A 15147-nucleotide genomic window follows, 5' to 3' on the forward strand; every position below is an offset into this window, starting at 1 on the left:
TTTATTCAAGTGAATTCTCACTTGTGTGTTAACATTTCAGAATAGCCGTTTTACTATTACCATTATAATACTTGGATTTAGTAGTACAAGAACAATGATTTTTCCACATCATCTATATTTTCGGGCCGTGTGCTGAAGAGATTTGCCAACCTAAAGTTGAGAGTATTTGTCGCCATGCCAACAACATGACATCAATGTCACGTCATTCATGTTCTATCTCCTCAACTGCAGCAGCAGAGCCATCAGCCATCTCAGTCTCTCAATCCGCTCTTCACCATCATGAGCCCGTGGAGAGATATTGTGTTTGTCCCAAGATGGCGACTTGTCGATAGTAACTTTGAACCATTTCAGTTGTATTTGGAATATAATAATGTTGAATACTTACGCTGTTCGAGCGACAGTGGTGAACTCATAGAAGAGGTTTTCTCTTTGGCCTGAACACTGTTAAGACAAGATAATTAAGATGATTAAAGTACTTCTTCTAATGACTTTGAACAATCGCCAAATTGACATGAACTCACATGTGTGTGTGAGCAGGAGCCGGCGGTCGGACATCTCCTGGATCTGAGGTCAATATATTAAGCATAACTTCATTAAAAGAGTTAAACTATAGGTTAATCATTAGTAATCCGTTTATTACAAATTCTGAAATTTTATTTGGTAGAAAATATGTGTGACTTATCCTTAATTTATTATTTTTAGTTATTCTCAGATTTCTCAAATGAAATCTGTATTTGACACCAGATTACACCTTTCTCATGTATCTAGCCTTGAACAGCAGCATGTACAACGTGAGTGTAGGAGTCAAACTGCTGATCCTGCAATACTGAGTAATAACAAGAATAAACTAATACTAGAGTAGGACTGGACAATGATTCTATTCTAATCAAAGTTGCAATTTGAATGTTTGAATGAGGAAATCGCAAAGTGCAGTCTTCTGCAAAACAACATCTGCTGACGCCATAGTTTAGCCAAACATGTTCTGAAATGTTCATCTTCTATTGTTACATTTGTATTTTAGACATGTGCACTGTGAACTGTGAATCTAAAGTGTTGTTTCAGTATTTTCCAGACTCACAAATGGGCCCGGCTCCTGGATGGTATTGGGGCCACGCGGGTTTGTTGACTGTTGCCTCTCTGAACTGTTCCGGGGGGCACTGGGCACAGCACGGCGCCTCCTGTGGTGAGCATGCGTACGGCGACAGTGTGTGGTGTCTAAACTCGGAGGAAGGGGGGAGCGAGTGGAGGGAGAGGGGCTGCTCCAGGCTGCTCATGGCGCTGCTGTGGGTGCTGGAGATGGAGCTGAGGGACTTGTGGCAGGAGGACAGGAAGCTCTGCTCTGAACAGGACAGATACTCTTGGAGGCTAAGGCGGGGCGGCAGGCTGCTGTGGTGCTGGTGATGGGGGGGTCCCGAGTAGCAGCAGCAGCTTGTGCTACTGTGGCTTTGGGTCCAGGACTCATCTGCCTGGCTGTGGAAGGGCGTGGGACCACCATGGACTGGAACATAGGGGCTAAAGTGACTGTGGTGGACCATCTCAGGGTGTCTGGGGTCCAGTCTTCTGAACAGGGCCTGAGCAGATTCTGGACCCTGAAAGTCCGAGTCCAGGGTTGGGGGGTCTGTGGACTGGTGCTGAGTACTCATGGTCTCATCGTCCTCTTCTGGTGTGTTATTGTGCTGGGTCAGATATCGGTCCAGGTGACGGACATGACTGTGGACAGAGATAACTTGACATAGGATTTTGTTCAAACAAGTTAAATGATGTGATTAAATGCAGCTCTGTAATCTATTGTCAATGTCTTAAATGTTCTCCATCCACTACTTCAGCCTCTGTTATTATAGAGCTTGACAGGCAGATTTAACCACAGTGAAATAGATGTGAGTAAAATAAAAAACATGATTGAAGCGTGCCAAAGCCCTTAGAGCATTATGTTGGATTAGTTTGCACTTGGTTTATGTTAACAGGCAAGTGATTAAATAGTGGTAATGTTGAACAAATCACAACGCGCCCTTTTCTGCCAGCATTTAACTTCATTAACTTCTAAGTCAATGTTGTGGCAAATGTAATATTCTTTTTCAGCAACATTGATGTCGACACTAACCACTTAAGTGTAATCCAGGAGATTTTTGATTTTTTTTAAGTCGACACCTTTTGACTGCAATCCAAAAGTCATTTTCAATCTGAGGGTAGGTAGGCCAACTTGTCTGAGAGGCAATAATTGGGCTCAGGGCAGTATACACTTCTCAGACCAGTCAGAATCTAGTATTCTTCCATGTGGCAGTCCAAACGCATCAATGTCAATATAATCTTGAATATCGTATCATTTCTGTACAAGCTGTGAGATGCTGACCTAATGTCTGACCTGAGCACTTGAGTAGAACAGACAGGAGTGGGCAGCATCCCTGGACCTCCTCCTCACATCCCTGAGCACCAGGACCAAAGGGACCAGCGTCTGAAATGTGAAAGTCAAAGATGTTTATTATGTTCCTCTTCAAAGGGCGCACTGGGCCCCCACACGGGCCGCTCTGGGCCCCCACACACGGGACTTTCTCAGTTGGTTATTACTCACGAGTTTTCAACTCTTTTCTTATCGTTCACAAAGGCAAAGGTGATGACATTTCTGACCACACTTCCCCAAGCTGAAAACATCTCAGGTTTAAAGAGTGCAACAAAAGCATGATGAAAAGAGCTTAAGCATACGGAGTATTATGTAGACTTTAAGTTATAAATGCAGTAACAAAGTAGTATTCATCCATAGTCGAGGGACGCAACTCAAAGTGTTCCAAACACGTCATTAGGCCTAAATAAATATAATGCCATTTCCCACTCTGTAACTCAACATGACCTAAATATATTGTAGACATTGGTGTTTTTTAGGAAAAGGAAATCTAAAATAAACTATTAATCTCGTTTTTCCCATCTGTAAATGATATTCTGCACAAACTGGATTATGACTGAGTATTTATCTACTTTTAATTTTAACTGATTGTGTTCTAAATCCAACCAAAGCCTTTCCTTTCTAACAACGTGTTGCGCGACTCACCTTTGGGTCCGGTGCGCGCGCAGGTAACGTCTCAGGTAACGTCTCAGGTAACGTCTCAGGTAACGTCTCAGGTAACGTCTCAGGTAACGTCAGAGCGCGTCTTCCAGAATAATGACTTCAAACGCCATAAACTAACCACATGTTTGCGAGAAGGATGAGAAGTAATCCAGTAAAGTCTTGTCTGACTGGTCCCGTAAGACAAATACACCAGAGCAGGTTCACCGTGTACTTAGTGTCCGCCTAAGCCCCGCCCCCCATTACGCCCCGCCCTCATCACGCCCCGCCCCCATCACGCCCCACGGCTCAGGTGGATCTGGAGGAAGCTCATTATGAACATGAGTTAATAATGAGTTGACCGTGGGTGGGCGGGGCCTGTGGAGACATGTGTCCACTTGTCTCTGAGACATTTGAATGAATCATCATCACAAACAGAATGATAATGCGTCAGAAGCAATGTAAAGTGCATGTAAAGCCCAAACACCTCACACTCATTCAGCTCCTGTAGTTCAACATTCATTCAACTAAAGTACTACAGGACAATTGACTACAACAGACAGTTTGTATTTCACCTGCTTTATAACAAAACATTAAAGAGTTAGTGCAATTTGTATAAACCATTCATAAAAGCATCTTCATATGAAATGAGATTAAAAGTACATTTCTATTTGAGCAGCAGATACGGAGCCGTGTCCGTCCTCCTTTGTTTGGAGAAGCAGGACTCCAGCCAGGACGTCTTCACTGGGACAGCCTGATGGTTCTGCTCCACCAGCTCCTCCAGCTCCTGCAGCACAAACAAGTCTCACCTTTGGCATGTATTTCAATTATTATCAAGAGTGAACTTTGCATCAACCTGTAAATGAATCTTGTTGTCCACTTCAGCCACAATGTGTGTGACCTCTGAACTCATGAGGTGCTCCTCATCACCGTCATACGTGACAAGCAGTCAAGGCAGAATCGACACGTGTGAAGACGCATATTTCAAAACTAAATTAAACATCTATAAGGGTAAATTTCATCTACTAAACTGTACTGGTGGTGTGTTCATGAGTTTCAGCTTCCCGTTTATAGGCCACATTCTGAAGACTTTTGACCATTGTTCATTTCCATGGCAACAGTTGTGGTGTAAAAATGTAATGTCTTTGCCTGATGCCATAGAACTTAGGTCAGCATATGTTTAACATCTGGGTGACACTTATTATGACTCTGTCTGCAGACGTCCCTGGGAACACAGACTGACAGCAGCGGATCCAAGGATGTCTCACATGAGGTAGAACATTGAGTGTGTTTCTCTGCAATATGTTTAGACTGGTTTTGTGCACATGTGGCACCTGTTGTGCCTTAACAAGCTGAACTCAATGTTTGATCTGGTCAGATCAGGGAGGGACAGAACGGCAAATGTCAGGGAGAGCTTTTTTGGCTGTGCACGGCTAAAATAAAGAACCACTTTTGAACAAGACAACTTGGTTATATTTCACCTCATTTTCTCTGTCATTTGTTATAGAATAGTTTCCGCAACACAGTGCTACTTTTTCATCACTCGGAAACTCATGGATAGAAAGTTGTGATGTGATCTCAAACCGGAGCATGGAAATAAAACACTAATCAAAGGCTCAAAATATATGACAGCAAAGATCTTTATCTTATGACACATCAGATGACATCACCACTGACTCTTTAAAGGATATGTGATGAGGTACCGCGCCAGCCTCTTCCTGTCAGACGCAGGCAGGTTGTAGAAGAACACATGGACTCCACTCATGAAGCTGGGCAGCTCCAAGGGGCCCTGAGGGAGCTCTGAGGTGGAGGGGCCCTGAGGGAGCTCTGAGGTGGAGGGGCCCTGAGGGAGCTCTGAGGTGGAGGGGCCCTGAGGGAGCTCTGAGGTGGAGGGGCCGGGGGCTTCATCTGAGGGAGCCTTACGCTGCAGTAGGTCAGGGCAGGAAGTGGACGCAGCAGGAGGTGGGGAGGTTGGGGGAGGGGCAGAGGAGTTCCTGGCAGAGCGGCTGTGATAGTATCTGAAAAAGTTGTGGTAAAAATGGCTGAATGTGCAATAAGCAAATATGGAATAACTGAGTATTGTGTTGGCAGATAAGCAGATATAAATGACATATAACTACAAAGAAAACTTGAAGCGAGATTGAAGCAGTAGTAGATGTTCATGTAAGGTCATTATAAATAAGACAACAGTAAATGTATTACCATCGCATCTGAGATTTACTGTGCTTCAGAATGATATAGCAATTAACTATTTAAAACAATATATTATGTCTTTACAATGGAATATAGACCTTAAAATGCTGCATAAAACTGGAAGCTAAACCCATGAACTGATACTCTGCTTGGAGGGGGCGGTGGCATGTATGTCTATGGAGGAAGTTCAGCAGTTACCATGGTGACACATGCACACACAACAAAAGGGCCTGTTTAACAGCAAAAGTCTGTTCTTTATGGTCAGAAGGTGTTATTTCATATTGTTAATATTCCTCCACATGTGTTAGCTCCACTCAGTCCAAGCACAGGACATGAAGACAACCAGGACGAGGGAGTGAACTTGAGTCACGTGAACAGGATCAATAGTAAAAAGAACTCGGCAGGTTTAGTTTGTACTCCGGGAGAGGAAATGCTCACATGTATGTCGGGACGCCCTGTGCGCTCAGGTGTTTTCTGATCAGCCGCTCCGTGCCGTACCAGTTAAAGCCTTTAGTGGATTGGCCGATCCGGGGCAGATGAACGCTGGCTGTATTTGGAGGACAAAAGTCATTTAAGGACAAAGATTTACAAAATGTCAAGATGAATAAGTTTAGATAAAACACATTATGAGCTCACAGAAAACACATAGGAACGCTCGTTTCCTGTGTTCATTACATTTTGCCATTTTTCTGTTGATGTGATATTGTTCATGTCAGGATTAGTATTAGTATCAGGATTAAGTAGTTCTCTGTTTAATTTAGCTCTAGAAGCAAACACTGAGCTTACACAAAGGCAGGGAAACCAAGTTTAAAGTTGTATATTGCATTTGTAAATTATTCTGAAACAATTACAGATGAACTGAATTGTTAAAATCAATGAGGAATCTTATTTTTCTTTCTTCTTTTCTTACAGTTGAGCAAGTTTGTTTTGGCATCAGCGTGATCCAATATTAGAAGAGTTTGTACACGTGACACGTGACAGTTCCTTCAAAAACACGTCTGGCAAAGCTGGCCAAGCGAGTCGAGCCATTTAGTCAAACCACTTTCATGTTTCTCAGAAAAATAAATGATCTTATCTTTGAGTTAAGACTGTGGTGGGAATAAAAGCCAGGACTTTGATAAGTATTGATTCTTGATGAAATATTCAACAAAGAACCTTAAATAAAGAACCTTCCGCACTTCCTGTAGTAGTGACTATTGCATGTTTTAGTCTACTACATTTATGAGTGGCTCAGGTTTATTTCTAATGTAGGTTTAATGTAGAGACAGTTTCTCATCAGTAGAAAACTAAATGAGTTCAATTAAAACTAACCCAAGACTGTTCTTTCTAGATCTTTATCACAGGTCAAATTCAAATCCTTAGACATTTTAAACAGCCATTTCATTATACTTTCCATTACTTATTAGAATTGTTTGTGTTTCATATTTTAAATGCCACTGTGGATAGATTATTGGACAAATGTTTTACTGCAATTTTGAAGGGCAGAATGAGCATCAGTTAATTATTATAATCATAATTATTTAACAACACCATCTTTGTAACTGATCTGAGCAATAATTGATATACAATTACATTTCATGTATGATCAACCCCAATAAACATAAGAACACGTTTAAGCAGTGCTTATAGCTTCAAAAAGCATGAAATGAATGAAAATACCACTGAATTTACTGTTATACAGCATTTGCAGCTAGTCTGTATAAGTGAAGAAGATGTCATTTGTTTTATTTTGAATCATTTTGAAGCCATTAACATTGGCCTGTCAGTGTGGATCGTCATGATGAGCAGCTTCACTATCTAATGGGAGCTATATAAACAGCAACAACAAAAATTACCCTTGTTTTTTTTGGCAGCAGTGAAGATTTTCTTTAAGCCTTCCTCCAGTGCAGTCAGTAAGATGCCGGATAAAGAGTTTGCTTTATCTCTCTGCTGAGCTACAACTAGAGCCAACTGTTAGACACATCAGGTTAGTACATCTTATCACATCTGCGACTGTCACAATCTTACAAGACAACATCCTGTGCACACATGTTACAGTCTCACACTACACGAGTCATTCTGCCCACATCACCTACAGCAGACCTTACAGCAGGCCTTACAGCAGGCCTTACAGCAGGCCTTACAGCAGGCCTTACAGCAGGCCTTACAGCAGGCCTTACAGCAGACCTTACAGCAGACCTTACAGCAGGCCTTACAGCAGGCCATACAGCAGACCTTACAGCAGGCCTTACAGCAGGCCTTACAGCAGGCCTTACAGCAGGCCTTACAGCAGACCTTACAGCAGGCCTTACAGCAGGCCTTACAGCAGGCCTTACAGCAGGCCATACAGCAGACCTTACAGCAGACCTTACAGCAGGCCTTACAGCAGGCCTTACAGCAGGCCTTACAGCAGGCCTTACAGCAGGCCTTACAGCAGACCTTACAGCAGGCCTTACAGCAGGCCTTACAGCAGGCCTTACAGCAGGCCTTACAGCAGACCTTACAGCAGGCCTTACAGCAGGCCTTACAGCAGGCCTTACAGCAGGCCTTACAGCAGACCTTACAGCAGGCCTTACAGCAGGCCTTACAGCAGGCCTTACAGCAGACCTTACAGCAGACCTTACAGCAGACCTTACAGCAGGCCATACAGCAGGCCTTACAGCAGGCCTTACAGCAGACCTTACAGCAGGCCTTACAGCAGGCCTTACAGCAGGCCATACAGCAGACCTTACAGCAGGCCTTACAGCAGACCTTACAGCAGGCCTTACAGCAGGCCTTACAGCAGGCCTTACAGCAGGCCTTACAGCAGACCTTACAGCAGGCCTTACAGCAGGCCATACAGCAGGCCTTACAGCAGGCCTTACAGCAGACCTTACAGCAGGCCTTACAGCAGGCCTTACAGCAGGCCATACAGCAGGCCTTACAGCAGGCCTTACAGCAGGCCTTACAGCAGGCCTTACAGCAGGCCTTACAGCAGGCCTTACAGCAGACCTTACAGCAGGCCTTACAGCAGACCTTACAGCAGATCAAGTCCAAACTAATACAGGGCCAAGTGTATCGATTGTATATGTGTTTTGAGATTTAATGGTTTGTTCCAGATTAAAAAGATCTCATTGATATAGTGTTAATATGTAAATAAATTTAAAAAAAACGAATGGTAAGATGGTACCAACCTGATCCTGACCATCCAGTCTGGACTGTTTGTCATCTATGGGGAAAAGCAGCACATTTCCAAGCTCCAAATCTGCAATTCATAAAAAAACATTGACCCCATGAGCTCCTTCATTAACACTTACAATAATTCATCACAAACGTATGTAAAATGTATAATCTTGCCTTTCATTTTACCAGCCAACTCGTAGTGTTTCCTGGGCTCATCTGACCGGAGCTCCAGAGCCGTGAACAGGCCTCCTCTGCCCCAGTGCCCCGAATCATCTATCAAAAAGAAAAATATGCATCGCTCTCAAAATCATAACCACATACAAAATCTCACCTTTTTATAATATGATCAATCGTATATATTCATGTCAACATTCTACAGGCCTATCATCTAATCACTTGCACTAAAGGATCCCGTGAGGTGTGGATTTGAATTAGATATAACTTCAGAGAGCTGACGAGGACATAACCTGTGACTGCAGTGACATTGTCCATACCAACACAGTGCACAATGATGGCGTCTTCTTGAGCGGCGTGAGGGTGTGTCACGTCTCCCTGAATGTAGTGAATGGCGTTTGCCTCAGAGTCTGTGGAGCTGATGCTGTCGCTGTCTTCATCCACTTCTTCATCTTCTTCGCTGTCGACCGACGGGAGGCAAAGTGATCTGTAACCGCTCGACTCCCACCAGGCCATTCTAAACATACAACGTTTCTTTTAGACGGCGTAGCAATATCAAACTCTTATGGCTAACGACTCGTATGGCATGTTGTGTTCACACTGTTGTAGGAAATTAAAAATGTTCTTGCGAGACTTTTGTGAAATCATCAGTGTAATAGTTGGAGGCTTCTTAACCATAACGAAGCAAAGGATCATGGTCCATGTAATTCACTCTGCTTTTACCATGTCATTGACCAAGACATGTTAAAGCCCATTATAATACGGTCGAGACATTTATCACACTTTCAGGAACTTAAATGATTGGTGTGTAAAGAAACACATTTACTTTCTCTTGTATTTCTCCTCTTGCCGTTTCTTCTTGAGGTCCTCTTGTATTTTGGCCCGTTTTGCTGCAGCTTCTTGTCTCCGCTGACCCCTGAGTTGGAGCTCTGCGTCAGTGAGGGCCCGACGCTTCCTCGAGGGAAAGACTAAAGACGACGAAACCTAGACAAAAGTCATTTTTGATAAATTGACAAACTTAGGACTTTAGAGAGATTTAGAACAAAAGTCCTGGTCTTACAGTGGCCTTGTGTCTCAGGGCGTGGCCTTCTCTTGTCACTTTCTGTAACTCTGTGTGCTGCTCCTCCAGGAGTCGCTTGAAACTCTGTTGGTCCTCAGAGCTCGGCTCCCGACTGTAGTCTCTGCCCTCAAAGTAGTACATGTGATCTTTAAAGGAGGAACAAACGTCAATGTGACTAACCCGAACCCAAGATGATTTTATGACCATGTATTTTCTTATTTTTGTAGGAGAGAAAAGGGAAAAGCAACAAATGGATCATTAGATTTGATAGTGATTTGATTCACAGAATACTATAGCATTGATGTGTTATTGGTGTATTTACATAATCCATGTGTATAAGACGTACTCTGCCCCTCAGGCTCCGCGCTGCTCTCCTCTTCATCGCCTTGAACAGCAGCAGACTCGTCTAACCACCGGCCGTTATCAGACAAACCCAGAATACTTTCTAGCTTCACTTCCTGGACAGAGCTCTCATCTAAAGACAGAAGTTTATCAACCCCAAACTTCAAGATCTCGCTGAGCTGTTGGAGGCAGGAAGTGAGTGTGAGTTGTGTTTGTACAAAAACACTATTGATCAAAGTGCGCTCACCGACCTTCAGCTCGGCAGCAGCGGAGCACGCTCGGTCCATGAGAGAGAAGCGTCCCTCTTCTATGACAGTGTTGGTGAGGTGCAGCTTGGACATGGCTCTGGAGTACATGATCTCCTCCACACTGTCCCGGGCCAGAAGGCGGATGATTTTCACAGGCCTGATAATGTAGGAATAAATGCAATAGTGGAAGTCAGATTCTACCATTCTAGTCTCACCAATGCCACTATAATCTAAAGATAAATGATAGTTATTTGCACTGCATATTAAAACCTTTTCATAAAGAAATGTAATGTATACAGATGGTGTAGTTAAATACAGTGCTTCACCTGTTCTGACCAATCCTGTGACAGCGAGCGGCCGCCTGGAGGTCGTTCTGAGGGTTAAAATCTGTGTCCATGAAGATCACAGTGTCGGCTGCAGTCAGGTTCATGCCCACGCCACCTGCAATGAACACGGCGCCAAAGCAAGACTGGAGTAAAAACACGAGGGAAAGGAAGTGAGTGCGGTTACATATGTGAGCGCCCAGAGCCTTATCTCTCATCGCTCTCCTTTTCCTCTCAAGAGTTTCTGCCGTTCACACAGGAAACAAACAGCTCCGCTTCCACTGGCAACTCATGTTTAATATTCTCTGTGAAACCTTCACTTTGGAGGACATAACCAGATGCAGGGCATGTGGTTAGGGTTAGGTGTTATTTAGGATCACAACATTCTAAACTAGGTTAAACATGTTCATTTTCTGTTTGGTTATTCAAATTCTAAAAGGTGAACAATTCTGTTTGCCCTTTTGTCTAAATTAGCTAAATGTACTTCTGGAGCCTCTACTTCTCTACATATTCTTGTTTGTCTGGTAAAACCTGTTGACTCCACTTCAAATCACTTTCCTTAGCGATATGAATTAAGTTAATTTCCAAACATTTGATTAGATACATTTTCACACATTTGTCATTCACCCGCTTTAGTGCTGAGCAGAAAAACAAAGATTTCGTTGGTACTGAAGTTTTTCACGGCCAGGTTTCGCTCCTCTCCTCGAACTGACCCGTCCAGTCGCTCATAGCTATAACCTGAAAGGACAAGTTCACTTTAAGCCACTGATCACATAATATTACATATTACATATTACATATGCTTGTGGATTACCTCTGTACTCCATGTAGTCCTGAAGTATGTCCAAAATCCTTGTCATCTGAGAGAAGACTAGGACTCTATGGCCCCTAAAAACAAAAAAGATTGTTTCCAAAAGTAAAGTTAAGTAAAAAAGTACATTTATTTTTTTTAGTTATTATTTTAGTGACATGACAAGCTGGTTGAGTCTGTTTTCTGTACGCCATCTCAAACTAGAGCTCCACAATAGAATGTTCTTTTCTTTAATGCAAAGGAAAAACGCAAACATACTTTAACTTGTTCTTGTATTTCATTTTAACTTGTTCTTGTAGTTTAGCGGTTCATATTTCAGTCTTCAATCGAATAGAAAGATGAGAATCACTTACTAATTGGAAAGCTTGCGTTGCAAATCTCAATTGCAATTACTTTTCCATAATTATGGAAATTGTGTGACACAATTGTGTCGCCTGATCTCACACGACCTTCATCTTCACCGTAAACACCCGTAGATGGCCAAACCATCCAGCAGAGGGCGGTAAGTGATGCAGAAATAAACCAACCCTTTGTGGAGATGGCTCAAAATGCTGTCCAAGAGGCAGAACTTCCCACTGGCTTCAACCAAATGCTCCCCCATCACAAAGGGCTCTGGCTCCACACCTGACATGCACATTTTAAGTCGTTATTCCACTTCTTAAAGTCCATTGTTGCTGTTGTTGTTTTGTGCATTGCAACTCACCATTAAACAGATACGGGTGGATCACACACTTTCTCAGTTGCATCAGGATGTTCAGAAGACGCATCTTATTGCCTTGTTCATTCCCAAAAGCCTCTAGAAAATATAATACAGTTGTCAATTTGTAATACATGAGGTATAACATTATGACCCTTCAATAGGTTGTGTTGACATGACGTCCAACGTTCTATAATCCTGATACTGATTCATGTCCCTGCAATTATTGGACAATCCACATGAAACATTTTTTTTTTCAATAGCCTCAGAAAGTGGTACCATCATTCCAGTCCAAAAGTGTGATTGTCAGTTGAAAGGACTTGAGGTTAATATATCAAGTGTGGAACTTTTCGTTACCCAGGTCCTTTGTGAGAATGGCTTTGTAGTACTTCTTCTGCAGCGCTGTCAGGCCGTGGTACATCAACAGCTCCGTCTTCTTTGGCAGATCCAGAGCCACCTCAGACTTCACTCGACGTAAAAGAAAAGGCTCCAGGACACTTTGTAGCTCAGCAGCTTTAAAAACAAGACAAACAGGTCAAATGCACTAGTCAAATAAGTCCCATGTACTCTGTTTATGGGTCAAATATCAGCCATTATCTATTAATAGTACTAAATACTAAACTGGCAATATCACTGGGACCAGCCCATATATCACAAAGTTAAAAATGTTTTGGCAAATGATCCAAGTAAATATATCAGCCCATGACTAGAAAACATTAACCAATGCATTTTACTATATTTATTTAATTTAAAACTGATTCATTACATCCTTAACCACAAATCCTGCACGTTTATAAGACATGCTTTTTCCCTAGAAGCTGACATTTGTACAGTGGAAAGACTGATGAACAAGCATCTTATTGTGCGTGTAATGAGCACAGATAAAAGCCACGTCTCACCGAGCTCAGGTTGGTTTTGCACGTCGCTGTAGCAGCTGATGAAGCTGTCAGATTCATCTGCTGTGAAGACACTGGGCTGAATGAAGCTCAACAGGGAGTACAGCTCCTGCAGGTTGTTTTGGATGGGCGTCCCTGTCAGCAGCACTCTGAACCCCAACGAGAACTAATACAAAAACACACAATATATAAGTGCATATAATAAGCATCAGTACAGTACCTATGTGGAATCCATTATTATTTAGTACAATGCAAATGTTTAATTTCCATAAGAATATTTCTTGGCCAAACAGTAGGTTTCATCAGAGCAATACTGAAATATTGTTACTGCAATATATTGTGACAGACTTCAACATGTGATCAACACAGGGCTGTGTATTATGATACTTATTCATCAGTTGTGTTCTGATAATAAGGGCATCGACATGAAATTCCAATGCATTTGATTATCCAGCATTAGGAAAACATACATTTAGTTCACTTCTAAAACCCTTTTCTAGGGAAATTGTTTTAAATTTAAGATTAAATGACTGATTCCCATCAAAAACACAAACCTTTGCCAGCGTTTGATGCAGATTTGAATTTTGATTCTTCAGTCGATGAGCCTCATCCACAACCAGCACTTCCCATCTCCACCTATGACACAATGTGTTACTCCACGTTATCTACGGTGAAGTAAAATACTATTCAAACTCAAGTGAACTTACTTTTTTAAAAATGATTCATCTTTGAGACACATCTGGAAAAGGCAGCATGTGTTAGACTGAATAACTGCATTAGTTTAGTCGAGCGCGTTTACTGACCTCATATGTCGTAAGCAGGACATGAAACTCTTTGGTCTTTGCCTCCTGTTGAATCCCAGCACGTTTCTCTTTGTCTCCTTGGTAACACAGAACTTTCAAAGAAGGAGCAATACTGGGAAATAAAAAACAAATACAATAAGTCAAGTAATAGTCTACTCCTTGTGTTTATGAAAGTTCTCAAGTTTCCTCTCAGTCCAAAGACGTTTTAATAGAAAAGAGGCCGTGTTCTTTTTGAGGCCGGACAATAAGAAAAAAGATGAATCACTTTTTCTTCTAAAGAGTCTAAGTTTATAGTTTAATGTAGAAATAGAGGGTCTGGTATAAAAATATATTTACTACCATCATTAGTGTATTTAACTGCTCAGTGTGCAGGACTGGCCCCTTTATTATAGATACTGATTGATTAGATCATTTCACATCTAAATCCATTATATTCTCAAAAGTGGCATCAAATATTCATAACATTGTTTAATCACAAACATGTGATTGTTGTCAGCAATGATATTAATATGGCAGGTATGCGGGCCCCAACCCAACAAAAAGAATGACGTTTCAACATTTGAGGACATCTAAATAGATAAATAAAGTCTCTCCCTCACTGAAATAAAAATCAATTACCTTTCCATTTCTATCCTCCAGTTCTCCATCACAGTCAGAGGACTCACAACTAAAAACTGAGCCTTCTTTCCACATGATCCCAGGATGTATAAGAGCAAAGAGATGGTCTGCAACAAAGAACAATGTGTCATCCTTCCAACAACGGTAAAAATATCTTTAAAAAACACAATATATTCCATTTACCTGGCATGTTTTGCCCAGCCCCATCTCGTCTCCTAGAATGCATCCTTCCTGGTTGTCAAGGCACTGAGTGAGCCAGTGCACTCCGTCCAACTGGTAGTGCCTCAGCTGGATCCCTACGAGGACACACCAGAGAAACGTGTAAAAAACAACCACAACTATAGTTCCATCTAATGCAACACGGCAGTAAAACATGATTATTATAACACTCACCTCTCAAACCCCATTTCTGGAGTTCGCTCTGAGCTAAAGTCTTCTTCTTTTTCTCAGGAACACATGGTTTTATCTTCAAGAGCAAGTCTGACATGTTCACGGCACAAAGCGGCTCAAAAGCACTTATTTCATTTCAACATGTTCGGGCGGAGATAATTCATTATATTATAATAGATATTATAATAGATCCCTGCGAGACTGAGACCGCGCCACTTCCTGGAACAGTCACGTGACGCCCCGTGACCGAGCCGCGCGCGCCACAACTTATTTTGTGTCTTTATTACGATTTTTTTTAGTTTGACATCGATTTTTTTACATCGAATTTTTCTTTTTTCACATCAAATTCAAAAAAAAAATCGTATTCATATAAAATTAATATTTTTACTAGATTCGATGTAAAAAAAAATTGAT

General features: G+C 42.0%; 2 protein-coding genes across 2 annotated transcripts in view; both read right to left on the reverse strand.

Annotated features, from left to right (window-relative positions):
- The window catches only part of traf3ip2l (TRAF3 interacting protein 2-like), a 9621-nt gene extending 6388 nt beyond the window's left edge, over positions 1–3233 (reverse strand). Inside the window, exons 1-5 of the mRNA XM_072437870.1 lie at positions 3044–3233; positions 2363–2452; positions 1079–1710; positions 522–564; positions 386–441 (exon numbers count right to left, since the gene is read on the reverse strand). Of these exons, the coding sequence (XP_072293971.1) occupies positions 386–441; positions 522–564; positions 1079–1710; positions 2363–2400 (769 nt within the window). The 5' untranslated portion in view covers positions 2401–2452; positions 3044–3233. The remainder of the gene's footprint in view (positions 1–385; positions 442–521; positions 565–1078; positions 1711–2362; positions 2453–3043) is intronic.
- Positions 3234–3615: 382 nt separating this feature from the next.
- chd1l (chromodomain helicase DNA binding protein 1-like) lies at positions 3616–14862 on the reverse strand. The gene is made up of 26 exons (XM_072438844.1): positions 14737–14862; positions 14527–14639; positions 14344–14450; positions 13726–13837; positions 13630–13661; positions 13477–13558; positions 12926–13088; positions 12384–12539; positions 12033–12125; positions 11857–11953; positions 11333–11406; positions 11146–11256; positions 10522–10636; positions 10199–10352; positions 9952–10126; positions 9606–9751; positions 9372–9529; positions 8866–9062; positions 8546–8644; positions 8383–8453; positions 7066–7180; positions 5669–5777; positions 4924–5055; positions 4729–4842; positions 3894–3975; positions 3616–3824 (listed from the first exon to the last, which is right to left on the reverse strand). The coding sequence occupies exons 1-26, from the start codon at positions 14828–14830 to the stop codon at positions 3705–3707; spliced, it is 3021 nt and encodes a 1006-aa protein (XP_072294945.1). The 5' UTR covers positions 14831–14862; the 3' UTR covers positions 3616–3704.
- Positions 14863–15147: the final 285 nt, after the last annotated feature.

The sequence above is a fragment of the Eucyclogobius newberryi genome, unplaced genomic scaffold, assembly GCF_026437365.1.
Source record: "Eucyclogobius newberryi isolate DKJ021-1_F unplaced genomic scaffold, fEucNew1.0.hap1 SCAF_9, whole genome shotgun sequence".
Taxonomy (NCBI): domain Eukaryota; kingdom Metazoa; phylum Chordata; class Actinopteri; order Gobiiformes; family Gobiidae; genus Eucyclogobius; species Eucyclogobius newberryi.